Below are 25,584 nucleotides of genomic sequence, written 5' to 3' on the forward strand. Positions count from 1 at the left end.
AGTTGAAATATAATATGCGTTTTGTCGCTTTTCATTTTTCTATTTTTAAAACATCGCCTCGTCAGCCTCTTGATTTCAGAAAGAAATGTCTGATGATCGAAAACAGCAAGACAGATCGAAAAAGAAGGAGTCGATTCTTGAACTGAATAAATATCTCGACAAGGCAATCAGGGTCAAGTTTCAAGGAGGAAGAGAAGCTAGCGGGATTCTCAAAGGGTAAGAAAACATGATTGAGAGCTGGTGATTTACCTTGATTGTAGTTATGATCAGCTTCTAAATTTGGTCATCGACTCAACAACCGAACAGCTTCGAGATTTAGATGATCCTTACCGCCCGTCTACTGAATCAAGAAATCTAGGTTCGATCGCATTTCAGAGCATATTCTTAACTATTTTCAGGACTTGTTGTTTGCCGAGGAACTTCTGTCGTTCTCATTTCTCCTCAAGACGGCATGGAAGAAATCCCCAATCCATTCATCCCCCAGTGAGCACATAATTACAATTTAGACTTTTGTTTCTCACGACTGCCTAATAAATTATCCTGCGAAAAGTTTAAAACGGTTATTTTTGCAATGAAATCAACAAAGACTCCCGCAAAAATATCCGAAACAAAGAATCGCTTCTTATTTTTTCTATAAAAAACATTTTTATTTACAGGTAGAAGCTCATTTTGTCAAAAAAAAAGTCAAAAAAGCAAGCTCCATTCTTCCCTAAACGACTCACGCTGGGAAACATAATCACCCCTTTTGAAAAATATTCTTCGCCAAAGTGCCACCTTGGCGATTTTTTAAAGAAGCAAAATACGAAATTTGAAGTTTTACTGGAAAGAAGAGTATTTACCAAGAGAGGCGCTATCTAGGATTTATAAGGGGCGGCGGGTTATTAAACCAGAACTTTTGCTGATAGGACTGTTTGATCAGTGGTTTTTGAACTACTGAAAATTTGAAGATGAAGTTTTACACAAAAACCTTTAGTAAGAATCGAAGATGAATATTGTTTCACAAAATATTGATAAAAGACAATGATAAAGCTAGAGTTTTGGGGTTCTATAATTGAAATTTACTGTAGTTTTAGTCTTTCCGTTTCATCAAATCTGTCAATACAAATTCCGCCAATAAGTTTGAAAAGTCCTTCGGGTTTCTGTCAAATGCCCATCCAGCGGGAGAGTGATAGAAAAAGAGTATCACTCCGATTTCTCCCTTATCCGCTGAAGTTCTATTTGAGTAGCGTCAAGAGCAGCCAGTCAGACCAAATACGCAAGAATTATTACGCGAGCTCACCACTCACCAACGGATTTACTAAGTCACTTGCGGATTTATAGCGCGTGAAAAAAACGAAAAAAAAATTGTAAGAAAACATAAAACTGCAGAAGAAATAAAGAGATTGAAAATTCAAAAAACGAAAATGGACTTTGATGAGGTAAGTTCGACTTTAAAAAATCATGCAACATAGAACTTTCGTACCGTGAATCATTTTTCATTACAGAATATGAGATAAAATAAGAGCGGAATACACGTGGGGAATTGATTGAGTACGCTAGTAAGAGGTGGTTCCAGAGATATTATCAGAGGTTTTAAAATCTCAGCTTTGAAGGAACCGTATTCCATGTACTAACGAACAAATAACTAATAATCAGTTGTATGAATATCTTTGAACCGTGGACAGTGTCTTCTCACGCTTCTGAAATCTCTTCTTTTATGCCCCTTGTAAAGGCGTTAGTAGTGGATTTCCTGGTTTTAGCTTCCGGCTTATTGACGAAGTATTATTCTAGGAAATAATCTCTTTTGAACAACTGTTTTTTCTCGATCAAAATGAAGGAAAAATAAATAAAATAATTATTCAAAATTTATTATTTTTGGGTCGCTATTTCTTAGAATTTCTTGGGTTTATATTTTAAAGGAAGACTTTTTTAAATAATTAAAACGTTTAAAAGATAATTTTATTTTCAAAGAATCGACAAGTGTGAGAAAAAAGCGTTATCAATTTGAAAAATTTATCTCCCTGCGCGTGTCCCCTATTTCGCGGCTATAAAATTTATTGCTCGCGTTTTGAATAGTCAAAGAACTGGCCCGCTGAAACTGTGTTCTATTGAATCAGTTCAATTTAAACAGAGACCGCCCTTCTCGACGGTGTAATTGTTCCTTTGATTTAAAAAATTTGGCAGTCTTTTTGAGAAATCGATTCTGACTTTTTAACTCGATATTCTTTACACGATAGATGGGTAAAAACAAGAGATTCAGACTTACTTCGGTCAGGGCTTTTGTAGAACAGGTAATTTTGCTGAATAATATCCTCCTTAAAAATTCATCACGTGAGTCAAAGCCACCTTGACCATGGGATGAAACATTAATGCCCCTCGCTCTTTGTAACTTCCGACGCATTTTCTTCTTTTAAATTTTATCCACCGAGAAAATGTCTTTTCGTCAAAATTATTGAGGCCAATTTACGGAGAAGTCCTCATCCACTTTTTCATATCAAAATAAACGAAATTTTTAAGAGCTGTCGCCCTGGAATACCATCCGCTCCAAGAGCACTCAGATTTGAGCTGAAAGATGGATACGATTTCAAACATAAAAGTGCTCTTCTTAGATGGTAAGATAGAATTCGATTGTGCTACCAAATGAAGTCTTTTTTGTTGGCAATTACTAGGATAAATAAAATGCTGGTCGTATAAATAGCAAACAAGGGTACTTTACGAATAAATCTGCCATCGCAAGTCCTCCAGCTTGTCATGAAAATGCAAACAAGGCATGATAGCTCGATTACAGGATTTGAAAGCTACCAGTTTATTTTCCAATAACAACACTGGATTAAGGTGGCCCAGTCAAGTGTTCGACGAAAATGGAAATACCAGTCAAGAGCACTCCATCATTGGTTACAGGATTTACGTCAATGGCCTTCCCAAAGGCATGGTCAAGGTAAAGCTTAAAAAATTAATAAAAGATCTAAAATGTTCTAGGCTCATAAAAATCGCGCTCTTGTGGAAGGCATGAGGATTCAGAACGAGTACAAAATTACCGTCGTTGCGATCGGAAGTCTCGGAGACTCAAATCACTCGAACGCTGGTAAGTTCATTTTCTTACCCGAATCAAGAGGAGGATGATCCCCTCACTATTGATTAATTATTTTATAATCTTCGAAACAAGAAAGACTTGTCTTAGAGACTTGTCAGCTAGCCGGTCACGTTTTCAAGGAATTTCTTCACCTCGTGAAATTTCATGCCCAAATGCATTATCCTGAATGCATAGGATCATCTCGAAAACAACTCGTGACTATTTCCCAATTTTTTCAACAAAGCAAAGCCGGCTTGTTCACTAGATAGGTCCTAATGCTACTTCCTCTTCAATAAGCCGAGCTCGACTGTTGCAATTATTAAAAGGTTTCTTGCGACAGAAATCTCGAGCTTGGGAAGCAATTGCGTGCTTTTAAGATTTTCTCAGTTTATTATAAAGGGAATATAGTTACGATTGATAACCGATAGCTAGTTATTGTTGGGAACAAAAATAAGGGCTTCGTATAAAAAAAGCTTTTTAAAAATCGTCGTTATAAACTTTATTCCTGTGAGACCAAAAATCAACGGAAAAGGGGTTTTTGCTTCATGGGAGGCTACTTTTCAAACGGTTTCTTTTTGTTAAATTTATATAAATTTCTCCAAAAATACATCTCTAAAGGTTCGATTCAGCAATTATCTACGTCCCCAACACCGAAATCCTGGCTTCAAGCTCTTCAAACAAAACTGAGGGGAAAAAAGAAGCATCCAAATCCGGAAAGAAGAAAACTAACGATAAGGAAGGAGCTGGAAATCCAGAAAATCCAAAGAATGACACGCTAAATGAAGTGCTTGACAAGGCGCAAGAGGTACTTGAAAAAGTCGCGCAGTCGCAGGAGGCCGGAAATGCGTCGCGCGAAAGTTCAGAATCAAATAGGAAACGGTTTTTTGATGACCTTAGAGAAGGTCCTAATCGTTCCACAGATAGAGCGAGAAGAGAACCGCCTTTGAAAGAGATCCCGATTTTGACTCGAAAGAAAACACATTCCCTGGCGCGAACGAGACAGTTTCGACCACGTGCCCTGAGAAATACAAGATGAGTACGAAGGTTCAAGTAGAAAGCATCGAAGACATCATCAAAAAAGCAAAGGAAAACTTCAAGGATTCTCGTAGTGAGGAAATACTGGTGAGAGCTGGTTTTTGTGGCTCATAGAGAAATGAAACTTTCAGAAAACGTCGACAGAAGATTTGAGACAATCATCAGATCTGGACAAAGAAGACAAAAGCGGAGACGAAGAAGATTATTCAAAGCTGCTAAAGGACCTTGACGAGGAAGATGATGACGACATCGTCGCCAAAGTCCTAAAACGCTACGGTCTCAAGTAAGCCTCTCGGAGATTCTCTTCCATGATTTTACTTTCAGTAAACACGATTTCGACTATGCGCTGCCTTCGAATACTGAGGAAGCGAAAAACGAAGAACCTCAAGTTTCAAGTTTTAGAAATTATATGCCAGTACATGAAATATCGCTTGACTGAACGAACAAAAAGACCTTTCCTGATATATTTTAGATTTTTGTATGTGAATAAATCAATATTTTTTCAAAATTTTCTTTGATTTTCATGATTTTTTTGTTAAAAATGATCATAAATATATTATTCTAATAATAAGCATGCCCTGATTTCATCAAATATTAACAACAATTTGAAATCTGGTAATCGGTTAATGTGCCAATGCGTTTCGCCTTTTTCAATACAGTCAGAGAGTCAGAGCTTCATTTCCCTTGTGATTTTGATAGAAAACGCAACTGTGGGGGAGAAGCCTTGGGATTGGAAGTATTGATTATGGTTAATTAGAGAGCCCTGCTCACACAATCGCACCTCAATCCAATTACGCACGTCGAGCTCGGAAAACTATTGTTTCGTTTTTTTGCTCTTTCACGATAATCTTCTCGTCAGAATAAGAAATAAGAGGGTTGGCCCTTAAACTAGAGGAAAAATATGAAGTTGAGCGTTTTGGTAGTAGTTTTGGTCGAGTTCGAAAGAGCCAGAGCTCAGCAGTTTTTCGATGATGTTATTTGGACTATGCCAGGTAAGAAATCTTTTTGTTCAAAAAAATTCAGCATTAAATATTTTTAGTCATCAAAAATCAAACTCTTGAAGCAAAAATCGAAACTTTAAAAAAACAACAAGAAAAAGCCGGGTTTTTCGGAAAAGAAAAATACATGGAAGACTACTACAAAGAAATTGCAAGCGGGAAGAAAACGACAATCCATCAGAATCTTGACAGTCTTAAGAGCGAAGAAGAAGTGACGAAAAAACTCGATGAACGAAAACATCGATGGCTGGAAGACACGAAATTGATGTGGAAAGATCTTTGTCATATGAACTTTGAGTTGTTGAATGCAAAGGATCAGCAGGCTATTGTTGATTTTTGCCCGAAAGCTGACAAGGTAACCTTTCTTGTTGATTGAAGCAAGAAAAAATCGGCGACACTGTATTTAAGTGCTTTATCCCGATGAAAAACAACGTCAAATATCCAAACGGCGAAAAAGATCATATCGGTACTCTTTCAAAAAAAAACCTCTAACAAAAAAATTACAAGGGCAGCCAAAAACTCCAGCCCGGCCGCGAGAAATCTCCAAGACCGAAGTCATAAACGACTTCGTCGAGTGTATTCAATACAGATGCGAATGCCCCGACTATCAGGAAAATGGCTGGCCAGTTGGAAAAGAAGTCAGGGGTGAGAAAAAATACAGTGTAGCTGGCGAATCCCTTGGTTATTCAAAATGCTGGCTTTTTGCGAGAAGAATTGGTTGGCGTTTTCAGGAAAATGCTTTGAAAAAATGATTGCTTTTGACATTCCGAAAAATAATTTTTCAAAGCAGAAAAGCCCCCAAGAGCCTGTTGGATCCAATTCAACGACCAATGCATTCCAGAGAATGTTTTCTACACAGTCATCGATGGAAGCGACATAAAGCCTAATACGACCTGTCCGAATAACAACATCATCAACGCTCTTGATAAACTCGCTCAAAACGAAACTGTCGCTAGTTCATCTGTTTCAAGATCGATAGAAATATTTTCTCTAATATTTATTATTGTTCTGAGTTTATAGAATAAATTTTAGCTATTCTGAGTCAAAATTTTTGGCGAAAAATTCACCGACATTTTTTTTTTGAAATTAAAAATTTAGACAATACCGTTTATTTCAACTTTTAAAAGTCCATATACTTGAGGCTTCCATCGTCATCAAAATGAATTTATATAAATTCAAATTGAATGGATTATCCATGAGAGCAAAAAATGAAATATTCAGGTTGAGATTTGGCTCCCACGCCCGCCAATATTATTAAGATAAAGTTCTTTTTACTTAACAATTCAATTGGCATCCCTAAGAATATCCTTATGAATATAGAGTACTCATATTTTCTACCTTCTCATACACACATCAGGTGATTTAGAAATAGTTTTGCAAGACAAGCGCTCTTTGACATCAACACTTGGTATAAAAATAAGGCTCCTTGCCAAAACGCTCCATAAAAAATCATCTTCTTCTCTCCTGAAGAAACTAAAAAAATGAAGGTCTTCCTCATCATCAACTTGCTCTGCATCTCCGCTTACGATCTTGACGATCTTTTGGAAATCATGGAATGCGCGAGGACTTTTCCAGGAGTAAACGTTGAAACCTCCTGCTTCAAAAACTTCAAAGCGATCAACAAAAAAGTCGCAAGCGTTTCCCGCCCAATTCTGAGCCAGGTGCTCTACGGCTACAAAACCCCGCCTTCCTGCGAGCTCGGTTGTCACCGAGAGGATCACTTCATCGACCTGGTCGAGTTGGAAAAGCTGACTGGCTGGAGCTACGTTCCCTCAAAAAGGCGACCTTTTAAAAAGTTCATGAACATTGGCAGATGTCGTGGATCGTGCGCCATTGGAATCAGGAGACATGCTACTTGCTCTCATATTGGCGGAGAGGCTCTCTTTCAAAATAGAAATGGCGAACGATTCGTCATCGAAGGTTTCTTTGCTGACTTCTGTGTTTGCGCCTATGCAGCCAAAGACAACTGCTATCAACCTCTTTAACATTATGTTCTGCTTCCGCTAATAAAAATAAATTCCACACTTTTTTCACTTTTTACGCTATTTCAGGCATTTTTATTGAATAAATGAATAATTCATTTGCGGTACGAAAGCCATAAGATGATCAGTGAAAGAAAAGACCTTTCTTCCTCATAATTCGATGAGATTGCTTGAAGATCTGATTTGCATCAGAGACATTCTGCAGTGTGACATTGTCAGGAACAAGTGGAACAAGATGGTAAAGAAGGCCACAGACAGGCATATAAATTTCGTTCGAAAACCCAAAGCGAACGCGAAGCGAAAGCGAAAAATTTTTCCAGCCAAAAAGCGAAGCGAAAGCGAAGCGAACGCCTATCTTGCACAGCGAAGCGAAAGCGAATTCGCCAAGCGAAAAATTCGCCAAAAGCGAAAAATTCGCCAAAAGCGAAAATTCGCCAAGACTGAAAATTCGCCGAAAGCGAAAATTCGCCAAAAGCGAAAATTCGCCAAAAGCGAAAACTCGCCGAAAGCGAAAATTTACCAAAAGCGAAAATTCGCCGAAAGCGAAATTTCGCCGAAATTGAAAGATATTGAAAGAAATTTGAATAAAACGCGATCTAATAAGATTTAACTTCGACCCATTTCTCTAATAATAATAATTATGTATAATAATTAATGTATAATAATTATGACACAGTTTTGGAACACCCAGAAACTGAGCTTTCATTTGAGCCGTTTTCCGCTACTCAAAAATTCGATTGAAGAGATCTAGTTCCGATTTCGGAACTTCCGGTCCCATGAATGCCTTGACCCCTTGATATGGGATACCCGTCCAAATGAAAGCTCAGCTTCTGGGCTTTCTTAAACCGAGAATTTTTGAAGGCCCAGGCTCTGGCAGTCATTTTGAGCTCTAGAAATGTAGGGCGGGGGTGGGGTATCTGCGGAGCTAGAGGCTCTTCAAGTCAGGGAACTCGACCAACATTGAGTACTTTTTTCCCAAAAAGTAGACGATTTGAATTCTTTTAATCGACGTTTATTCATTCATAAGTGTTTAAGATGTCGTTTAGGGTCAACTGAGGTCACTCTTGGTCAAAAATAATTGAAAATTCAGAAAACTCTGATAACTGACCCGACCTGACCTCAGATGACCCCAAATGACAACTTCAACATTTTTAAATGAATTAAAATCGACAAAAAGACTTTTTGGAAAAAGTACTCAATTTTTGCCGATTTCTCCGACTTCAAGAGCCCCTAGCTCCCAAGATACCCCATCTCCTCCCTACTTTTCTAGAGCTCAAAATGACAGCCAGAACCTGGGCTAACATCGAGTATAGGTGGCAGACCCTAAAAGTCTTAGTCTTTCAAAAATTCCCATTTACGAAGTTGTCCAGATCTTGGGACTTCGGAGCTGGGGTCGGCAAAAAATGGTGGAAATGGTGGGTCGGTGGATGAGTGGTGGTGGGCAACCCACCCAACCCACCCTCAAGTCTAAAAAATCTGAAATGGTGGGAAGTGGTGGGAAAGATTTTTCGGCCAAACTTTTTGGCGAAATCTTTCAAAAAGATCAGTTCTCTATCTGAAATGACTTTACCTCTACTTCGTTTTCCTTCTGTTGGTTAAAAATGACCAAAGAATCGGTGTAATCAACTGCTAGTCTATAAATTTTGGGGTCAGAAAAACGCTTACGAAAAAATCCATAACCCACCAAACACCAACCACCCCCACCAGTGAAAATTTGATTTTCTTGTCAACCCACCCACCTCCACCAACGGTTGGTGACCAACCATCGCTTGGTAGCTTGCCGACCCCAGCTTCGGAGGTACCTAAATGCCCTCAGATCACCCCCTCTATCAGTAGCCAAATGATCCCCAGCTTCTAGGTGTCCTAAAACTGTATTAAACCCTACTAAGCTAGAAAAAGAGCTCAATTATAAGTGATTTCCCCTATTTATACCGCTTTGAAAGACAAAAAAGTAAGATTCGGCCAAATATTGGCGAAAGCGAACTCTTGGCGAAAGCGAGAATTTGGCGAAATTTTGGCGAAAGCAAACTCCTGGCGAAAGCGAGGCCTTGGCGAAAGCGAAATTTTGGCGAAGATTTGCTACAAGCGAGAATTTGGCGAAAGCGAGGCCTCGGCGAAAGCGAATTTTTGGCGAAAATCGGGGACAAAAAGCGAAAGCGAAGCGAAAATCAGGAGTGTCATTTTCGGGGGGCGAAAGCGAAATTTTCGATTCGCTTTCGCTTCGCTTTCGCTTTCGGCGAAAATCGCCAAGCGAATTTATATGCCTGGCCACAGATGCCAGGTAAAATGCACAATAAACCGATTCGAACGGTTTTTGGCATAAGAGACAAGTACTTTTTTGGAATCAAATATTTACAAAAAGATCCTTTCTTAGAAATGAACGGAGGACTTTTTTGATTTCTTCATTTTTATCGATAAATGATCCCATTCCGGAACAATCAGCATAAACAGTCGACCAAAGACGGTGCAACATCCAGAAGTTGTTGATCTGCATCGGACAGGAAATGTTTTTGCAATGTCAAAAACACGTAAAACGTGGAAACACCAGCAGCAATACCTTGAAGAATTGAGTGAGCGGAAAATTGGGAGTAAAATATACCGATGAAGCTTGATATTGATAAAACTCTTTCTGAAGGAATTGCCCAAGCAAGACCCATGACAAGACAGATGAGAGAGTAACTGCAGCTTAGAATGGTCCTAGATTTTGCAATTTTCAGCAGCGAAACTAAAAAAAAAATTCAAAACTGAAAGCGCAAATTTTTACTTACAGAGACAAATGACTCCAGCAAGCGACATCATTCCGTTCACTGCTGAATTCCAGTGAAGACTGCCGGATAAATTTCCAGCTCCCCAAAGAAGCCCGTAATAAGTGAAGGCTGTTGTGACGCAGCAAAAAGCAAAAATGAACATTGTGAAGAAATAATAAACATTTGGGAAGACGTCAAATTTCTTTTGCGACTCATATTTTATCATGTCTTTCTCGTTTTTTCTATCGGCGAGGAACGCAGGTGTTTCGGGAATATAAGATAGCCTAAAATGATATCGGTCCTTTTAAGTACTCAAATCCTGACTTACATAAAAGAAGAGCAGCGACAGGAACAACTTGATGAGCATTTGTTCCTTCCAATCTGGAAAGAAGTAGAATAGAACAGAAGCAACCAACACCCCACCATATTCCGAGCCTGACCATAGCAGGTAACCAACAGATCTATAATGAACCCCGGTTTCAGAGCTGTAGAGGCCCCCGATCATCGTAAAAGAACATGCCGCGCTGCAGATGAAAAATCGGCAAATGGCGTACACGTAGAAATTGATGAAGATCAGGTTGACCGCTAAGAATACATCTTTCATCGTACTGTCGTTATAATTGTCGCTGCTTACCAATGGCTGAGAAGAAAATGACATTATTCCAAAAAAGTGCAGTTTTTCTGCCGATCGTATCGGCCAACCAGCCAGGGCTGGCAAATTAGGGTCCCGCCAACCGCACTAATTTGAGTTAGAACCCTATTGTTAGAACCCTAACTCTCATTTTATAACTTTTTAGTGCGAGTAGGACGAGTTGGAAAAAGCCGCACTAAAATCGTCCTAAAAGAGGCGCGCGCTTATTTGTCCGCCAATCATGGCGGGTCATTCGTTTTTCTCATCCATTCAGCTCCATTCTTTTTTCAATCTTCCACCAATTTGTCCTCCGCGCCTGGTGGGAAGCGCGCGCCGATTGGATGATGAAAAAGAGCCTCCGAATTAGTACGGTTAGGGCGGCGATTCAGTCCTAATAGACGAAAAAATATCAAGGAAAAAAAATAGGACGGGTAGGACGGGGATGCCGCACTAATTCGCACTAATTTTGAGTTAGAACCCTAACAATTTTTCGGTAGTGCGGCTGTTAGGACCCTAATTTGCCAGCCCTGCAACCACCCATTGACTTTATTCAATGTTCTTTAAATCAAATTAAGCCCTTTCTATATAAAAAAAAGATTCTAAATCCCTCAGAAAACCTAGAAAAGAATAATCAAAATAAAAGAACTCGGATAAAATTGAAAAAATCTCGGCGAGAATTCCAATCACGAAAAGCATCTGTACTTTGGAGGACTGATCGCAGACCAGAAATAGTTCAGTCACAATTGATTCCCAAGGATGATCAGTTTCGTTCTTATTGGAAAAAAGACCAGTTCTTTTCAAATACTAAAAAAATCAGAAAAATCAAAGAACAAAGATTCTTACTTGATGATTATGTGAAATTCCAGTGCTTGAATAATTGAAGAATCTCTCTTTTTCGGCGTCGTTACAGTCATGATCAGGTACTACCTAGAATTCACTTGAATTTTCTCCTTTTTCAGTCAAAATTACCATTCCAAAAACAGGCAAAAGAGTGTTAAAAGCAAAAATGACTTGACCAAAGTTGCAGAAAATTAAATTCAACAATTCTCTACGTTTTTCATTCTTTTCCATTTTGGCAGAGTAAAATTTGCAAACTCGGTGTATCGTATCAGAAGACTAGTGGAGATCCTGCCTGGTGGAGGTCAGACTCATTATCGGCCGTATTTCTTATTACCATTTTTTTTAGACAATGTGCAAAATTAGACATCCCAAAATGACCTTTTACGATTTTCGAGTTGATGTCTTTTCCTTACATTCATCAGTGTTCGGGGGTGCAAACGTGTGAAATTCGGTGCTAGAGCTAAAAATATTAATATTACCAAGATAGCAAGGGTTTTGATGCTTCGTAATTGAGACTTGAATAAAGACAGCCTTGTTGATACCTGACGATAGATCATTTCTCCAGTTATTTTGGCGCATATTTTTATGGCCAATTTGTGAATTTAGACAGGTTGGTTTTTTTTATATTTTTTTTGGCCTAGTTTGGTAATTTAACCCTGATTGCCTTCGGTGACCGGAAACGCCTCTTCGGAATCGTAAAATATCTTTTAAAAATTAAATTTGCAAATGCAAAAACTTACTTGCTCCGCGAAGAATATGGTAGCTTACGATTTACGACATTATCATGCTTGTTTCGGGTCTAATCATGTCGACAAGTGTCGCGAACGGTATCTACAATGTTTCCTAAGCACGGGGCTTCTATAAAAGAAACCTTAGACGATTATCATCCCTCACTCACGTTTTCGGTGATTGCGAAAAAAAGCAACTCAGAAAAGTGAGCATTTTTAAAAATGAAAGAGATAATTTTAGCCGCGCAAATTGCTGGAATATCAGGAAAAGATCAATATTAGAAGAATCAAGGAGAATACTTTCTTATGCTAACATACCCCACCCCCAAGTTTTCGCGCATTCCTCGGTACATTTTCCGTAATTTACTCTTCCTGATTTGTTCAAAAACCCCCAAATTTACGCCGCTTAACTTTTCCGCGCGTTCCCAAATTTCTTCTCCTAACTTTTCTGCATGCGCCCAAATTTACTCTCGCGGCGCTGATTCGCTTCGTCGATTAATTTTCTGAGTGCGCAAAAGTCTTGTTTAGCTCGCTCCGGGCAAAGAAAGGATCATCTTTTATAAAAAACCAGATGCCCTTATCTTATGTTATCTTGGATAAAATTATTGTTTATTATTACAGTGAAGATAGATGAAAAGTTTTCATTGAGAATTTTTCATTTCAGAAGTCGTTACGACTTCTGCGGAGCAAAATCCTGACCTCAATATTTTAAGTTACCCGAATATTATGATTTTTATGTGCCACGAAAAATTTTTAATTCTAGCGCATCAAGTACCTGAAAACCAACTGTATTCGACTGCTTTTCACATGCTTTTAGTATTTGCCTGTTACTTAAAATTATCTATTCTAATTAGAGTTAAAATTTTTGTCAATACAACTTTGAAAACATGAACTAATAAATAAGTATTACTTAATTTTTTCGCGCCCGTTAATGAATCATTAGCATTGACGCGCATTTCAGCGGGTCGCGAGTAAATTTAGGCGCACGCGGAAAAGTTAGGAGAAGAAATTTGGAAACGCGGGGAAACGCGAGGAAGCGTAAATTTCGGGGTTTCGGAAAAGTTAGGAAACGTAAACTTGGGCGAAATACCACGAATTGCGCGGAAATTTAGGGGGTATGTTACAAAAATCAGTAGAACTCATATTGATCTTCGAATAAGCAACCCCCTTTATTTCATTTTGGCAAGATGTTGATGTCTTTTCCGCTCAGGTTGCACACGAACTGGAAATTCAGCCAGCTGAATCGTTCAAAGAGAGAATGGAACGCATAAAAGAGCTGGGAATCCCACTTTACATCAGCGGAGGAGAATGCGACTCTTACTTGACTTACCCTACTTTTGAAGAAGTCGATGTTCCAGAGTACGATATCAAGCGTTCAGTTGCTTCTAACCTCAAGGTTTTGTCGAACACTCTCGACGACTGGGTCTCTTCTTTCGTTTGTCTCGAAGAAGACACCTTTGAAGCCAAGAAAAATCTTCACGTCCTGTCCCGAATCATCGACAACCTCGAAGAACTTGCTCAAAAATTGACTGGCGACGATGCTCCCCAGCTTTTCTACTATTCCATTTCCGATGAAGCCATGGATGGCGAAGCTGCTGCAAACTACTGCTACGAAAAGGACATGTGGCTCGCCGATCCTGCCAATAATATCAAAAAAGATCTGATTCTCGATGCTTTGGATGGGCAAGAGGGTGAGTTTTGGGTTTATAATTACTACAGCTGTGGAACCATCGATGCGAATGGCGCTGAAACTGTTAAAGACTGCAGCACTCAGCCAGGGTTTATTGATACTGTAATCATTAGTTTAAAGTCTATACATGTCGATAATTCTTCCTTTTTTGGAAAAATGATAAGCCCATCTAAAGCTCCGTGTAATTTGCGAAGCTGGTGAATTGTCTGAAACCACCACCACCACAACAACACCAACAACCACTACGACATTGGTGCCACCTGAAGATTGTTATGCAATCATTACTATGGACGGTCAGGAAAAATACGATGATGCTGCCACGAAATGTCAAGACATTGGCGCCGCTGTTTTTTACGCTAGAACTGTCGATGAGTACAATCAATTCCTCGAATCGGGAGATAAACGAAAGGAGTGGTATGGTATGTAAAGCAGTTTTGACTTTGTGGATTATTTTTTGTTTTAGGAATCAAAAGAACATCCAAGTACTCAACAACTTGGGTTAACAGTAATGGTGGAAGTGAGTTCTACACTAATTGGAACTGGGGAGAGCCAAACAACTCTGGATACAACGAGGGTTGTGGAGAAATCGGCATTACCGGTGGCCTGAACGATATCCCATGCGATACTTATCGAGCTTATAGCTGCGCGAAAGTCCTTCCTTTCGGCGAAAGTTTCACAAATCCAGATGATGAGATCTGCCAGTGTACTGGAACTGGGCTCATTTGCAAGCCAAAGTACACTTGCGGCGTTTTCGAAAAACAAGAAGAGAAAGAGTACTACGCTGATGCTAAGGCTAACTGTGAAGCGGCTGGAGGACATCTTGCATTCTTCAAAAATGAGAATGAATTCGATTTGTTCATGGACATGGCGAAAGAAGCTGAACAGTGGATCGGTAAGTGATTTTCAATTAACTTGATTTGGAGCACTTTTTGAGGCTACGAGCGAACTGGCCCTGGAGAAGAAGATTGGATAACAGCCGATGGTTCAGAGGATTTCTACACCAACTGGAAGAATAATGAGCCTGACAACGAGGACGACAACGAGTATTGCGCTGAAATCGACGTCGAAGACGACGGAAAGATGAGCGACGTACCCTGTAAATACACCAAGGATCAAAGAGGGAAAGGCGAAGGAGAATCCAAGAGACACTACACTTGCCGAAAAGAAGTTGGGCCTGGTGAATTCTTTTTCATTAATATCAAGGATGACAAGAAGGGACCCAAGGGCAAAAATAAAGAGCAAATTTGCGAGTGCACAGAAAATGGTGCCGAGTGCGAGGAGTTGTTGGAATGCCCCCAGTTCATCAGAATGGAAGGTGAAGTGACGTATGCAAATGCATCGGCCATCTGCGCAGAGCACAATGGATACGTCAGCTTCTTCGAAGATGAGGACGAGTTTGAAGAGTTCATGGACGAAGACGTCAAGAGAAAAGAATGGCTCGGTAATAAACATCGTGAAACGCAAAGAAAACAAGTTGATAAATGTCTTTTAGGAATCGTTCGAACTGGGTATGACTCAGACGATTGGGAAACCGCGGATGGAGAGGACGATTTTTACATCAACTGGAACTCTGGTGAGCCGAACAATTCTGGCGGGAACGAGTGGTGCGGCGAAATCCTCATGATGAACGGAGGAGTCTTCAACGATGTCCCCTGCGATGCCAAACGAGCATTTTCTTGCAGAATTACAAAAATGAAGAGAGGCAAATGCTAAAAAGCTCCAACACTTTTGTAAACTGTTTTATCATTGATAATCACGATTCTAGTAAAATTCTGTGATATCAGGTGCATAAACATAAATAAATACCGTTTATATGCGGCATATATCCGTATATATGAATCATTTAATCCAAAGGCAACTAAGACATTAGTAGCAGTCTGGGAAAGCAAGTTTCGCTGAGAAAACGATTCAACAATTTGTTCTGATAGAGAATAGTAAAATTAGATTCTAAGATTGAACACCGAGGCGATTACACAGCGGGGAAGTCGACTAACAGTTTCACAAAAAATAAGTTTTTCTGTTAGAAATTATCAAAATGAGCGAGAAGGCGGGAAAAGTTCAAAAAGAAAAGTCATCGAATTGTTGCATCGAAAAGATAGTCATAATTATAATTATCCTCGTGAAGATCCTTTTCTTTTCCTCAATTGGAGTCATATTTTGTTTCTTGCGGTTTTCAGGACCAACAGACACCAAAGGTGAGTATCATATAATTCATTCACACTGTCCGTTCGAAATCTTCATTTTCAGTTGAAAATCTTCAATTTTCCGATTTTATCAGATAAGGGAGAAAAATTTTCCGGTAGCGCGGGTCAACTGTTCTCCGCGGGGTTTAATTTTTGTTCAAACAATTCAAAAAGTACTCATCGAATCACAACCACCTTCTTCTCACACATTGTTCGAACTTTTAAATTTTTTCATATTTTGAAAAAGAAAATGTTGAGAATTCTTCTTTTCATAGGACTTTCACATGCACAGAGTCAAAAGAGATTGCCAGATGCGATTATCTTCGGAGTCAGAAAAGGTGGAACAAGAGCACTGCTAGAATTCGTCGAGATCAACTCAAAAGTAAGTTCATTCAATTTTTCTTTTCTTGGAAAGTTTTATCATTCATACTTCATCTTCCTTTTTGCAGGTTTCTGCTGCTGGGCCGGAAATTCACTTCTTTGATCGCGATGCTAACTACAACCAAGGATTTTCATGGTATCGGTATCTTTCCCGTATTTTTTTCCTTGACTTTCTGATTGTTTCTTGAAGAGAGCAGATGCCAGAAGCTACAGAAGATCAACTGGTTATCGAGAAGACACCTCGATACTTTGTCGTGAAGAAAGCAGTTGAAAGAATGCAGGTAAACTCGTACAGACTCGATGGAGGCATAGAAGAGTTTAGGAATTGCAAAGAAAGAGACAAGAAGATTGCGATCGAGGATTTGCGAGTAAATGGACATGCAAGCCGCTAAAACTCGTTCTCATCGTGAGAGAGCCTGTTAGCAGGCTCATCTCTGGATACACACAGATTCAGGACAAAAGGCTCAAGCTCAACAAAGAACCAGGTAACAGGTCTTATTTTTTTCCTCCTTCAAACTTCCTTTTTGAAAGGCCCAGAATTGGAGCAAGAAGTCTTTAAAAATGGCGATCCAGCTCAAGGAAAGGGTCAAATCACGAGATGATCTCAGTTCTCTCATACAAAATGTCTAAGCGAAAATAGAACAGAGACAACTCGTTATTTGACCTCTGAAAGGTCTCAACTTTCAAGATCAGAAAATCAAAACTTCTTGGTACATGAAATTTATCAAAAAATGGAAGGAAGTTTTCGGCAACGATCTTCTGGTGCTCGACGCAGACGTGCTCAAAAGACACCATGGGAATCAGTTATCAAAGTTGAAAAGCACTTGAGTTTGCCGAGCCAGGTTACCAAGGAAAGTTTTGCCGTCGGTCCAAGGGTAATTACATTCGTTTGTTGGTGTGATAAAATGCATATTTTTGAAGGGATTTTATTGCATAAAAGTTGATGCAAGTCCCGAACACCCGGATGGAATGCGATGCCTGAACAAATCTAAGGGCAGATATCATGTAAAAATCAGCGAAGAAACTCAATCAAGGCTGAGAGGTAAAACATTTTGCTTTGACTTTTCGTGACTTTGAGATAGAATTATTCGTACCGTTGAACAGGGACTTCTTTAAATTCATGGGTCACGACTATGGATGGAATCAGTAAGCAAGCTGCATGAAAGGAGATCGTATTTTTGTTTAATTTTCTGTACATTTATTTTGCCTTATCAATAGAATAAACAATTACAATTCAGTTCCTTCTTCTACTTCAGCGTTTTCGATCTTGAGCTAGAAAAGAGGGGTCAAGGTATTTTTGAGGAGTCTGATAGTACTTTTGCGATTTCCATAGCAGCAAGCATATCAGTATCATCATCTTCAATTTTTCGATAAGTTCCAGTCGTGGAGCAGTGGCTTTTCAAATACGCGAAATCTGCTTCGATCTAATTCTTTATTTTGCTTCAGATAAAAATTATTCTGTACCTTTGGTGCGAGTTTCTTGAGTTTGCAAGTCCATTCTGCCTGATTCTTGTTGCTCACTTCTCCTCCCATATCTTCAGGAAGATATTTCGCCGGAACATGCTAAAGTCCGCTTTTCTTTTTCATAATTTTCGATAAATTGCTACCTGGAAAAGCTTCTCATCCGGTTCATTTCGTCCAATCAAGACAATTCTATCCTTCATCTTTTGGGACATGAACGTCTGGAAGAGATTGAAAATAGACATGAACCAACCAGGGAACTTTATCATGACAGCTCCCTTGCTTCGGAAAGGATAGCATCCATCAACAGCTCTGCTCCACATTTTGTTCACTCGCATCGGAGTGGCACGAATATGCGCGAAGCTCAACGATCCTTGGTCGCCAACAACGCGGACGCCGTGGACTTGAACCGATTCGCTAATAAAATTTTGAGAAGAGCAAGTGTTAAATGCGGTTACTCAAGAAGCATATACTCCCAAAGGAAAACAGCAGCGCGGTAAACTTCATGAACGCTGTGTCTTGCTGAGTCCCATTTTGATAAGCGAAAAACAATGGTTGTCAGTCCGTTTTCATCCTTTTCTGGCATCAGTTCTGACACCCCATTTTCTAGGAGACTTTGTATTGATTTGTATGTAAAATCTCTGAATCAGACTGTCTCTGTGAGTTTCAAGTTCTTTTCCTACCCATACAGCTCTGGCCATTCCTTCTGAAGCTCGAAGTACTTTTCAAGTCTATCAACCGCCTTATCAAGGTCAAACTTCGAGACTCTCAAAAATCTCAGAAGGAAGCCATCGTCGAGCCTTGGCCAGCAAACACTAGGGATTTTCCGCGATGTTTTGCACTTTGTTCGCAGAGATTTTATTGCTTGATCTCTGGTTTTTGGGTCTTCGTTTAGCTCTCTTTGAGCCTTTTCAAGGTCTTTTGCGCTTAGTTTTGACTTGAAGCCCATATTTTTATTTTTGATTGAAAAGATTGAATCTGCTGATTTTTCTTTGCTAAAATGTGAATGCAAATATTTGAAGAGTCATGACATGGACATGAGTTCATTTGGTTTTGCGCAACAAAACAAGCTGAAAAGAGTGCGAAATCGTTGTTTTAAAGTTACAGCAATGCTTAAATATTTTTCGGGAATGATGAAGAAGTCCAGCTTCCTGTCTGTTTCAAAATGCATTAAAAAGAAACCCTTACAAAGCATGTAAATTAATGCTCAGCTGTAGTCGTAAATAGAAATGGATGTTTATTTAATTCTGCTTCTAACTTGACAGTAAAGTTTGGTGAGTGTATTAAATAAAATAAATAAACCGGAGAAATGACAGGGAAAAGAATTGGCAACTGTTTTGTCTTTAACTTAAACTCTAAAACGTTTAATACTGTCGACTATCTAAACTCGGATCAAACTTTCGGACTATTTCTGATATTTTTTGAAAATCGAGTAACATTTCGAAAATTACCTGAATCGAGATAGTCGACTAACTAGGTCTCCTCACAATAATAAAGAAACGAATAAAAAGTGATTTTAACGATATTCTAAGAGTATTTTTTCACACCAGTTTTTTCTCACATTGAAAGTCTAGGATCGGTGAACTTCGAAGTCTAATGAAGCTTTGACGGAAAGTAGGCAAGACACCACACTAATACTACTGAGTAGTTGAATTAACAATAAAACAAAGAAGGTAGATGTAGGTTTGGTATAGTAAAAATTCAATCATAAGAAACTTCAAGACCATGACATTATTTCTTTTTTTTTTCAGGAAAATGTTTTTACAGAAATTTTATTTAAATATTTTAAATCATCATAAACAGACGCACGAAAAAAAGGGAGATGCGAAAGAGAGATCACCAATAATCAGCGTGAATAAGTTATTATTATTATTTTTGTTTTCTTGACCGTACGAGTTGAAAAATAGAAAAGACACCTGGCGCTTTACCCAATTTAATCAGATTTGAAAGCGGTAAAGCCTTTACCAGCGTTCAAATCCGAATAAATCGGACATTTTTGAACCTTTTATCACACCACATTGGTAGTCTTTTGTTTCAAAAAGGGGAACTTAAGAAGGCAGTAAAGGCAAGAAAAAATAAATGAAATTTTGAAACGCAGTTTGTATCGTTTTTTTTGTGTCAGCTCGTGCATGAAGTATGATACTGTATGTCTTGAGTGGTTTGGGTCGTTAGGTCTTCACAATTTTTGCGGTTCTACGGTGCTGTCGCTGGCTCAGTGAGCTTCACCGGCTTTCAAGCTGTCCAGCATGATGCTGCAAGCGTGCTCTTCGTGCTTAGGCTTGATCATGTCATAGACAAGGAGAGAGACGGAGAAGATGACGAAGATAAAGCCAGCGATGACGACTGCGTAGTTGATTCGCTTCGTTGTGGAGTCCTTTGGCTCTGGGCCGAGCTGAACAAACGATGGAAATCGATGTCATCGTTGGGAGAATCGGTACCTTGTAGTAAAATCCAGCAGGCATGATGATGACCAGCATTGTAGCGACAGTAGCACCAGCCAAACCAAAGACGACCTTGATTCCAGGGACGAAGATGACCATCAATACAACTGCAGTCAAAATAAAAGTCTAAATATCGGTTTATTCAATGAAAAAGCCTATTTCTCTAACCATAGTTCCGAGCCAGATCAACCATTTGAAGTCTTTTCCGCCGGGCATGTACTCTGGGCCCCAGATTCCGACGATAAGAGCTAGAAAAGATGCTAGAGAGAGGATGAAAGAAGCGTTCTTACCTTTTCTGCATGGGTAATGGAGAAGAGGAGCTGAGAAAATAACACAAATGAGGACCATCAAACGACCGAAAAGGATAAGACGATCGTCAGGCATGTATCCTGAGTACATGACGAAGAGTTCTGGACCAGTAGCGTTCTAAGAATGCATTAGAAAATAGCTCTTTTGGAAGATAGATACCTTGAATGTCAAATAGCCGAAGAGAGAAGCAAGCAAGTACATGATGAAAACGAGACCGATTGAAATCGTGGAAACGTACTGCATCTTCTTCTTTGATGGCTGTTTGAGCTCGGCGTAAATTGGCAAGACAGAGGCGTGGCATTGGAAGGCAAAGACCATGGTGGGGATGGCGTACGCAGATCGAAGAGTGAGAGAAATCCATTCAGAGGTGCAGCTCTGAGTCGGAACCTCGTGGTAAAATTCAGCGATAGGGTCAGCGAGCGAGCACTAAAAAGGTAATCAGAGACGAAGGACGGTGTCTTTTCTAACCGATTCGTTCTGAAGAACAAAGTTTTCATTGCTTCGGAAATTGGCAAGCAAATCTTCGTCGTATTTATCCGCAAGATAGGACTCCTAAATGGAAAAAATAAGGTAAGGTCACATGACGATGGCCTCAAACCTTTGTAAGCTCTCCCCAATCAGCGCCACACTCTTCTTCCGCTTTCTGAAACATGAACTGCCAATAACCGTCTGGCATGCTTGGCTCAAGTGGGCATGGGATTCCGGAAGACTGGAGGACGATAAGAACCGTGCAGAAAATCATGCAGCCCATGGCAAAACCTAGGAACGGCTTCAAGCTATTGAAGAAAGAAAAACGCTTACCAGAAGTGTATCCCAAGAAGGAGATATCCTTAGCAGCAGCGAGTGGACCAACAATGAACAAAACAACCATGGCGGTAAGAACATCACCATTGGTGTACCAAGTGTCCACACAAGGGTCGATTCCAAGGAACATTTTAACGACTAAACTCGTGCGTTAGTAGCCTTGAACTTTGACTTCGTTGTACCTGGAGGGAGTTCGTATTTGCAGATGAACAAGAAGCTGACCATAGCACCAAGAGTGTGAACGGAAATGCAAATAACAGCAACTAGCTTTCCGCGCGCACCGTAAGCTGCTTCGGCGATTTGTTCGTAAGACTAGAAAAAATGATGAAGGATTTGAAAAGCTGAGGATTTCTGACGACTTACTCGGTAACCAGTAATTTGACACATGTTAAGAAGAAGAGTAATGGCGTAGAAGGCCATTCCAGCGACTCCCATAAGCATGATAATGTAAAGGAGAATTCCAAGCGATTTGACAGCATAAGCCAAACCAAGAATTCCAGAGCCAAGGATCGCATTCATCAAGTTGAAAATCGAGAGCAAGAAGTTCGTCTTGTAAAGGATCATTCTTTGTTTTCTCTATCATTTGTTTGTTCTCTTGTGAGCTCTATTTTTCAACCCGAGACGAGTCCAAAATGAAAAAGAAAGCGAGATGTTCCCTTTCCTTGTCCCACTCTTGCCATGACCCAGGCGATTCCTCTTCAAGTCCTGGCTTGTTAAGCGGCTCGGATTCATTGTTGTTATCGTTGAGGCCGATTTTCTCTTCATCTCTGTTCGACATTTTCGACGAGGAACTGAGCGATCCGAGCAGATCTAACCGTCTAAAATCAGAACATTGATGCTTACTTCAACTCTTGCCAGCGAGGAACAAACAGATAAATCTGTAATTCAGCTGCTGCCAGACGACCTTACGGCCGGCAAAGTTGAAACATGAAATTTTGAGGCTCTTAAACACCCGTCCAAATAATTTATCCCTTCAAAGTAACGCCGGTAAAAATTTTAAGAGGCCACAAAAATTTACTACCACCGTACTTATTCTCAGTACGCTTTCTTTGATATTCTCTCGTTCCTTTTTCTCGTCGATTTTTGTCGCTTATCGCTAAGAATTTACGAAAAAATACCACTTAAATCAGCCGATGATTTTAACAGCGCAATAAAAATAAAATAAAAACGATCGGGGTCACAACTTTTTAAGGTTCAATCAGAACGCTAATGAGCTGCTCAATCTCAAAAAAGCCTCTCTAGAAAAGCACTAGAACTTCACTAATGACCCGTTGTTGGCACTAAATCTCTTTCGTGCTCAAAACGAAAACAAATAATGTTGACACGAAGAGGATTTTACGCCAAAGTGCAAAGCAAAAAAGCGAGGCCAAATAATTGCTCAAACGGCGCAGCAAACTCTGGCTTATGAAATACTGAAAAAGTGCCAAGCTTCTGCCACTGATGATTTAAAAAAGGCAACACGCCCTCTCTTTATCTACCGAATTAAAAACTAGTCTGCAAAGCGAGACTCTGTCTAATAATCAAGGACATCTACTAATTAATTTATCATGTCGGAAATTTTAACTGTCGGGATTCCCGACTCGGGAATTATAATTGGGAAAGGTGTTAGTTTCGATTGCCCTAATTATGATAGATCATTCCGACCATAGATTCCTCATGATCGTTGATATCCCGGATGTGATGCTTGAACTATCATATTTTATCGAGCCAGAATATATAAGTCCGTCAAAACATGCCACTTGTATCAGTCGGAAAATAGAAATCAGCACCGATGGATAAAAAGATATCCTCGATGGAGACGCCGACAGAGATACCATTCGGGCAGCATAACATCCCCACAGAAGCAGAATTTATGGAAGAGGCAAAAGAGATGCTGAATTTAGCCAAAAAGATAGATAAAAGCGTAATTTTTGGAGATAAAGAAGTCTTGGAAAGGTTGCTAAAACTGTCCCATTTGCGGGTTTGATTGAATTCTAGCAAAGCGATTCGAATTGTCGAAGAAGATTATGAGAAGCCAGAACTGAAGAAAACATTCTCTGAAATTCTTAGATCTGGGCAAAAGTAAGCTAAAAATTACAAAAAAAAATATTGACTGGAAATTAGAGATGAGCCTAAAACAGATGATGACGAAAAACCAAGCGAGCCGACCGAGATCGAGAAAAAATTCAGCTGGGAAGATCCCGAATGCGTGGAAAGACTCAAAAGCATTTGGGATGATCCGGACTACTGGGAGCCTCAAGATCTAAATGGCGAAATAAAAGTGGACTTTGAAAACTGCGGCGAGTGGTTTTACTGCTGCTATGGCGAGAAATTTCCAGCTAAGAGCCACTGTAAGTCTTCTACCGTTTGAAAAATGGTTAAAATCATCTTAGATTGGCCAACAAAGCAGACAGAACGGGCAAAACCCGTTTTGCGCCGGCACAGATGCATGAAAAAACGCTACGAAAAGTGGACAAACAAGATGATCGAATTAGGCAAAATTCGCGGCAGAAGACTCGCCGCTAAAACTCGACGAAAAGCTCTCGAGAAAAAGGAACTTGAGCGACGAAAACAAGTCGGAGAAAAAACGCCTAAAAAGGTCCCTGGTGGTCCCAAGAATTCAAAACGAAAATAAAAAAGAAAAAGAGAAATTCAGAAATTGAAAAAGACAGTTTATGCGCAAGTCCAAAATTCATGAAGAAATCAGTGTCAAATCTCCCGTGCCTTCAAAATAAACAGATACCAATGATTTCTTGAGTTCATTCTGCGCTTCGTTTTCATCATTTTCGAATTCGGAAATGTTAAATTTCGGCTGCAATTTACAGACTTCCTTTTCTGAGTTCCAAATTCGCAGGGCTTCGTCATAAATCGACGCGAGAAGGGATCCATCGGCGTTGTAAGAAAGCTGCGTTGCGACTTGAGTGGTTGCGTATTCTAGCGTTGCTCGAGCTTCTTTGAGGTCGTAGACGCGTATCGTTCCGTCTCTATAGCTGGCCGCCACTTCACGGCCGTTGGGATTCATTGAAACAGACAGGACTGCTGTTTCGAGGCCTCCTTGTTCGCCTTTTGGATCGATTCCAAAAACGCGCTGGCATTTGGCAGTGTTCACGTCCCACAGACGCACGGATCCATCATCAGAGCCTGTCAGAACGTAGTTCGAGTTCGGATGGAAGGCCACCGTGTTGACAGCGTCTGATAAAAAATAAGATTTATTGAATAATCCATCAATCAGATATAGAGGTAATTAATCCAAGTCCAGGACAATTGGTTGCTTCCTAAATCAATGATGTCCTGTTAAAATTACTCGTTATGTAATGATGATCACAAGACAAAGTTTGCAGCTAGTGATAGTTATAACTATGGCATGCTTTTGCTTACAGATTGTTTGAGAAAATTTCGTAAAATTATCATGGTAACTTTTCCTCTATAAAAATTCTCATTAAATATCCATGCATTCAATTATGTTGCAAAATCTTAATTGAGCTTTTTTCGCCGACCTACGTCTATAATAAAAAGGTGTACAAATGTTTATTGCTTATTATGAGGTGTTATAAAATTTCAAAATGCTTTTTCTGAGTCCTTTTTTCGAAAAAGATATTTAGATATTTTTGAAGGAAAGAAAAACAAACCTAAATGTCCAACAAACACTCGTAAGTTTTGATCAGATTCGATTCTCCACAATCGAGCAGTAGTATCGTCCGAGGCAGTAGCAAAGTAAAGATCAAGCGAGGAAGCAGCAATATCAGTGACATGTGACGTGTGGCCGCGGTAGATAAAGTCGAGGGAGACGGCGCCTTCTCTAGAATTGATGAATTCGGACGTGTTCCACAGCCGAACTGTTCTGTCTCTGCCGCCAGTGAGGAGATAATCGCTGTGGCGGAGAAAGGTGGACGCAAAAACGGGGCCAGAGTGAGATTTGAGGTCGATCTTGACCTTGCGTTTTACATCGACCAAGGTGGTAATGCTGTCACTCCTACAGCAGGCGAGAAACTTTTTGTTAAACGCAGTCGAGCAGCAAGTAACTTTATTCGGCAGCGAAAGGGAGTAATGATCAATGTCGGAAATGTACGGGTCGAAGGTGTCCGTCATTTCGCGAAGCTTAGGAGGAATTTGAAGAGCGGCTCTTCCGCATTTTCTTCGACAGGGTCGTTTTCTGGAGGAGTCAGCGGAGAAATCTCGGAGGTCGATTCGGCTTGACTCTCGACGATGCTGGTGTCGAATTTGATCGAGAGGGAAGTTATTGCTACTTTCAGATGGATTCGCAAAGTTTTTTGACAAATAAGTGCTCCTAAATTGTCGATTTGGGAGAATTTCCGAAAGGAA

At 39.8% G+C, this 25,584-nt stretch overlaps 10 protein-coding genes, 1 long non-coding RNA gene and 1 pseudogene across 13 annotated transcripts in view; 7 read left to right on the top strand and 5 right to left on the bottom strand.

Annotated features, from left to right (window-relative positions):
* The window catches only part of LOC145705847 (propionyl-CoA carboxylase alpha chain, mitochondrial-like), a 43,268-nt gene that overhangs the window by 9,635 nt on the left and 8,049 nt on the right, over window positions 1–25,584 (top strand). The gene's annotated exons all lie outside the window — the stretch shown is intronic.
* On the top strand, window positions 86–487 carry LOC145701630 (U6 snRNA-associated Sm-like protein LSm7 pseudogene; annotated as a pseudogene).
* On the top strand, window positions 684–4,567 carry LOC145705874 (uncharacterized). 2 transcript variants are annotated; one of them, XM_081783376.1, is made up of 7 exons: window positions 684–1,418; window positions 2,497–2,591; window positions 2,815–2,917; window positions 2,959–3,064; window positions 3,682–4,174; window positions 4,219–4,370; window positions 4,412–4,567. In XM_081783376.1, the coding sequence occupies exons 1-5, from the start codon at window positions 1,404–1,406 to the stop codon at window positions 4,086–4,088; spliced, it is 726 nt and encodes a 241-aa protein (XP_081639502.1). In that variant the 5' UTR covers window positions 684–1,403; the 3' UTR covers window positions 4,089–4,174; window positions 4,219–4,370; window positions 4,412–4,567. The 2 variants fall into 2 exon arrangements, with proteins under 2 accessions (XP_081639502.1, XP_081639501.1); XM_081783375.1 differs by lacking the exon at window positions 684–1,418 and adding an exon at window positions 2,151–2,270.
* On the top strand, window positions 5,137–6,015 carry LOC145705880 (uncharacterized). Its single transcript, XM_081783381.1, has 3 exons — window positions 5,137–5,440; window positions 5,494–5,551; window positions 5,593–6,015. Exons 1-3 carry the CDS (start codon window positions 5,213–5,215, stop codon window positions 5,835–5,837), a joined length of 531 nt encoding a protein of 176 aa, XP_081639507.1. The 5' UTR covers window positions 5,137–5,212; the 3' UTR covers window positions 5,838–6,015.
* Window positions 9,498–10,098, bottom strand: LOC145705884 (uncharacterized). The gene is made up of 3 exons (XM_081783386.1): window positions 9,836–10,098; window positions 9,667–9,792; window positions 9,498–9,624 (listed from the first exon to the last, which is right to left on the bottom strand). The coding sequence occupies exons 1-3, from the start codon at window positions 10,038–10,040 to the stop codon at window positions 9,506–9,508; spliced, it is 450 nt and encodes a 149-aa protein (XP_081639512.1). The 5' UTR covers window positions 10,041–10,098; the 3' UTR covers window positions 9,498–9,505.
* On the bottom strand, window positions 10,985–11,642 carry LOC145705893 (uncharacterized). Its single transcript, XR_014134643.1, has 3 exons — window positions 11,415–11,642; window positions 11,289–11,372; window positions 10,985–11,249 (listed from the first exon to the last, which is right to left on the bottom strand). It is a non-coding gene; the product is annotated as an uncharacterized LOC145705893 (long non-coding RNA).
* LOC145705855 (uncharacterized) lies at window positions 13,980–15,521 on the top strand. Its single transcript, XM_081783354.1, has 4 exons — window positions 13,980–14,122; window positions 14,167–14,595; window positions 14,638–15,144; window positions 15,196–15,521. Exons 1-4 carry the CDS (start codon window positions 13,990–13,992, stop codon window positions 15,414–15,416), a joined length of 1,290 nt encoding a protein of 429 aa, XP_081639480.1. The 5' UTR covers window positions 13,980–13,989; the 3' UTR covers window positions 15,417–15,521.
* LOC145705877 (heparan sulfate glucosamine 3-O-sulfotransferase 5-like) lies at window positions 15,992–17,505 on the top strand. Its single transcript, XM_081783379.1, has 8 exons — window positions 15,992–16,268; window positions 16,336–16,409; window positions 16,458–16,548; window positions 16,590–16,752; window positions 16,799–16,843; window positions 16,938–17,142; window positions 17,189–17,309; window positions 17,350–17,505. Exons 1-6 carry the CDS (start codon window positions 16,137–16,139, stop codon window positions 17,093–17,095), a joined length of 663 nt encoding a protein of 220 aa, XP_081639505.1. The 5' UTR covers window positions 15,992–16,136; the 3' UTR covers window positions 17,096–17,142; window positions 17,189–17,309; window positions 17,350–17,505.
* Window positions 17,459–18,705, bottom strand: LOC145705865 (alpha-tocopherol transfer protein-like). The gene is made up of 6 exons (XM_081783364.1): window positions 18,412–18,705; window positions 18,187–18,369; window positions 17,875–18,145; window positions 17,732–17,830; window positions 17,584–17,691; window positions 17,459–17,539 (listed from the first exon to the last, which is right to left on the bottom strand). The coding sequence occupies exons 1-6, from the start codon at window positions 18,675–18,677 to the stop codon at window positions 17,495–17,497; spliced, it is 972 nt and encodes a 323-aa protein (XP_081639490.1). The 5' UTR covers window positions 18,678–18,705; the 3' UTR covers window positions 17,459–17,494.
* Window positions 18,951–21,830, bottom strand: LOC145705850 (putative sodium-coupled neutral amino acid transporter 6). 2 transcript variants are annotated; one of them, XM_081783348.1, is made up of 10 exons: window positions 21,646–21,830; window positions 21,465–21,594; window positions 21,280–21,420; window positions 21,077–21,237; window positions 20,947–21,030; window positions 20,638–20,904; window positions 20,460–20,595; window positions 20,338–20,417; window positions 20,167–20,295; window positions 18,951–20,120 (listed from the first exon to the last, which is right to left on the bottom strand). In XM_081783348.1, exons 1-10 carry the CDS (start codon window positions 21,799–21,801, stop codon window positions 19,941–19,943), a joined length of 1,464 nt encoding a protein of 487 aa, XP_081639474.1. In that variant the 5' UTR covers window positions 21,802–21,830; the 3' UTR covers window positions 18,951–19,940. The 2 variants fall into 2 exon arrangements, with proteins under 2 accessions (XP_081639474.1, XP_081639473.1); XM_081783347.1 differs by having other exon boundaries at window positions 20,338–20,595.
* On the top strand, window positions 22,888–23,979 carry LOC145705875 (uncharacterized). The gene is made up of 4 exons (XM_081783377.1): window positions 22,888–23,217; window positions 23,260–23,343; window positions 23,386–23,612; window positions 23,655–23,979. The coding sequence occupies exons 1-4, from the start codon at window positions 23,054–23,056 to the stop codon at window positions 23,894–23,896; spliced, it is 717 nt and encodes a 238-aa protein (XP_081639503.1). The 5' UTR covers window positions 22,888–23,053; the 3' UTR covers window positions 23,897–23,979.
* LOC145705866 (uncharacterized) lies at window positions 23,913–25,503 on the bottom strand. Its single transcript, XM_081783365.1, has 2 exons — window positions 24,891–25,503; window positions 23,913–24,453 (listed from the first exon to the last, which is right to left on the bottom strand). Exons 1-2 carry the CDS (start codon window positions 25,348–25,350, stop codon window positions 23,954–23,956), a joined length of 960 nt encoding a protein of 319 aa, XP_081639491.1. The 5' UTR covers window positions 25,351–25,503; the 3' UTR covers window positions 23,913–23,953.

Source organism: Oikopleura dioica, chromosome PAR, assembly GCF_907165135.1.
Source record: "Oikopleura dioica chromosome PAR, OKI2018_I68_1.0, whole genome shotgun sequence".
Lineage (NCBI taxonomy): Eukaryota > Metazoa > Chordata > Appendicularia > Copelata > Oikopleuridae > Oikopleura > Oikopleura dioica.

What these genes read in the sequence shown, in the direction of transcription:
- LOC145705855 (XM_081783354.1), top strand. Translation starts at nt 13,990, where the DNA reads ATGGACGGTCAGGAAAAATACGATGATGCTGCCACGAAATGTCAAGAC. An exon ending in TAAACGAAAGGAGTGGTATG is followed by an intron (nt 14,123 to 14,166) that starts GTATGTAAAGCA and finishes TTTTTGTTTTAG; the next exon opens with GAATCAAAAGAACATCCAAG. An exon ending in CAAGAGAAAAGAATGGCTCG is followed by an intron (nt 15,145 to 15,195) that starts GTAATAAACATC and finishes AATGTCTTTTAG; the next exon opens with GAATCGTTCGAACTGGGTAT.
- LOC145705865 (XM_081783364.1), bottom strand. Translation starts at nt 18,677, where the DNA reads ATGGGCTTCAAGTCAAAACTAAGCGCAAAAGACCTTGAAAAGGCTCAA. An exon ending in GAATGGCCAGAGCTGTATGG is followed by an intron (nt 18,370 to 18,411) that starts GTAGGAAAAGAA and finishes AGTCTGATTCAG; the next exon opens with AGATTTTACATACAAATCAA. An exon ending in CGGATGAGAAGCTTTTCCAG is followed by an intron (nt 17,831 to 17,874) that starts GTAGCAATTTAT and finishes AGCGGACTTTAG; the next exon opens with CATGTTCCGGCGAAATATCT.
- LOC145705875 (XM_081783377.1), top strand. Translation starts at nt 23,054, where the DNA reads ATGGATAAAAAGATATCCTCGATGGAGACGCCGACAGAGATACCATTC. An exon ending in GATAAAGAAGTCTTGGAAAG is followed by an intron (nt 23,218 to 23,259) that starts GTTGCTAAAACT and finishes ATTGAATTCTAG; the next exon opens with CAAAGCGATTCGAATTGTCG. An exon ending in ATTCTTAGATCTGGGCAAAA is followed by an intron (nt 23,344 to 23,385) that starts GTAAGCTAAAAA and finishes ACTGGAAATTAG; the next exon opens with AGATGAGCCTAAAACAGATG.
- LOC145705884 (XM_081783386.1), bottom strand. Translation starts at nt 10,040, where the DNA reads ATGATAAAATATGAGTCGCAAAAGAAATTTGACGTCTTCCCAAATGTT. An exon ending in TGCTGGAGTCATTTGTCTCT is followed by an intron (nt 9,793 to 9,835) that starts GTAAGTAAAAAT and finishes TTTTTTTTTTAG; the next exon opens with TTTCGCTGCTGAAAATTGCA. An exon ending in ATCAATATCAAGCTTCATCG is followed by an intron (nt 9,625 to 9,666) that starts GTATATTTTACT and finishes CAATTCTTCAAG; the next exon opens with GTATTGCTGCTGGTGTTTCC.
- LOC145705880 (XM_081783381.1), top strand. Translation starts at nt 5,213, where the DNA reads ATGGAAGACTACTACAAAGAAATTGCAAGCGGGAAGAAAACGACAATC. An exon ending in TTTGCCCGAAAGCTGACAAG is followed by an intron (nt 5,441 to 5,493) that starts GTAACCTTTCTT and finishes ACTGTATTTAAG; the next exon opens with TGCTTTATCCCGATGAAAAA. An exon ending in CGGCGAAAAAGATCATATCG is followed by an intron (nt 5,552 to 5,592) that starts GTACTCTTTCAA and finishes AAAAATTACAAG; the next exon opens with GGCAGCCAAAAACTCCAGCC.
- LOC145705866 (XM_081783365.1), bottom strand. Translation starts at nt 25,350, where the DNA reads ATGACGGACACCTTCGACCCGTACATTTCCGACATTGATCATTACTCC. An exon ending in AGTGTTTGTTGGACATTTAG is followed by an intron (nt 24,454 to 24,890) that starts GTTTGTTTTTCT and finishes ATTTTTTATCAG; the next exon opens with ACGCTGTCAACACGGTGGCC.
- LOC145705877 (XM_081783379.1), top strand. Translation starts at nt 16,137, where the DNA reads ATGTTGAGAATTCTTCTTTTCATAGGACTTTCACATGCACAGAGTCAA. An exon ending in AAGCAGTTGAAAGAATGCAG is followed by an intron (nt 16,549 to 16,589) that starts GTAAACTCGTAC and finishes AGAAGAGTTTAG; the next exon opens with GAATTGCAAAGAAAGAGACA. An exon ending in CAAGCTCAACAAAGAACCAG is followed by an intron (nt 16,753 to 16,798) that starts GTAACAGGTCTT and finishes CCTTTTTGAAAG; the next exon opens with GCCCAGAATTGGAGCAAGAA.
- LOC145705850 (XM_081783347.1), bottom strand. Translation starts at nt 21,801, where the DNA reads ATGAATGCGATCCTTGGCTCTGGAATTCTTGGTTTGGCTTATGCTGTC. An exon ending in CAAATACGAACTCCCTCCAG is followed by an intron (nt 21,421 to 21,464) that starts GTACAACGAAGT and finishes GCACGAGTTTAG; the next exon opens with TCGTTAAAATGTTCCTTGGA. An exon ending in TTGTTCTTCAGAACGAATCG is followed by an intron (nt 20,905 to 20,946) that starts GTTAGAAAAGAC and finishes TTACCTTTTTAG; the next exon opens with TGCTCGCTCGCTGACCCTAT.
- LOC145705874 (XM_081783375.1), top strand. Translation starts at nt 2,217, where the DNA reads ATGGGTAAAAACAAGAGATTCAGACTTACTTCGGTCAGGGCTTTTGTA. An exon ending in TCAGGGCTTTTGTAGAACAG is followed by an intron (nt 2,271 to 2,496) that starts GTAATTTTGCTG and finishes GAAATTTTTAAG; the next exon opens with AGCTGTCGCCCTGGAATACC. An exon ending in TTCCCAAAGGCATGGTCAAG is followed by an intron (nt 2,918 to 2,958) that starts GTAAAGCTTAAA and finishes AAAATGTTCTAG; the next exon opens with GCTCATAAAAATCGCGCTCT.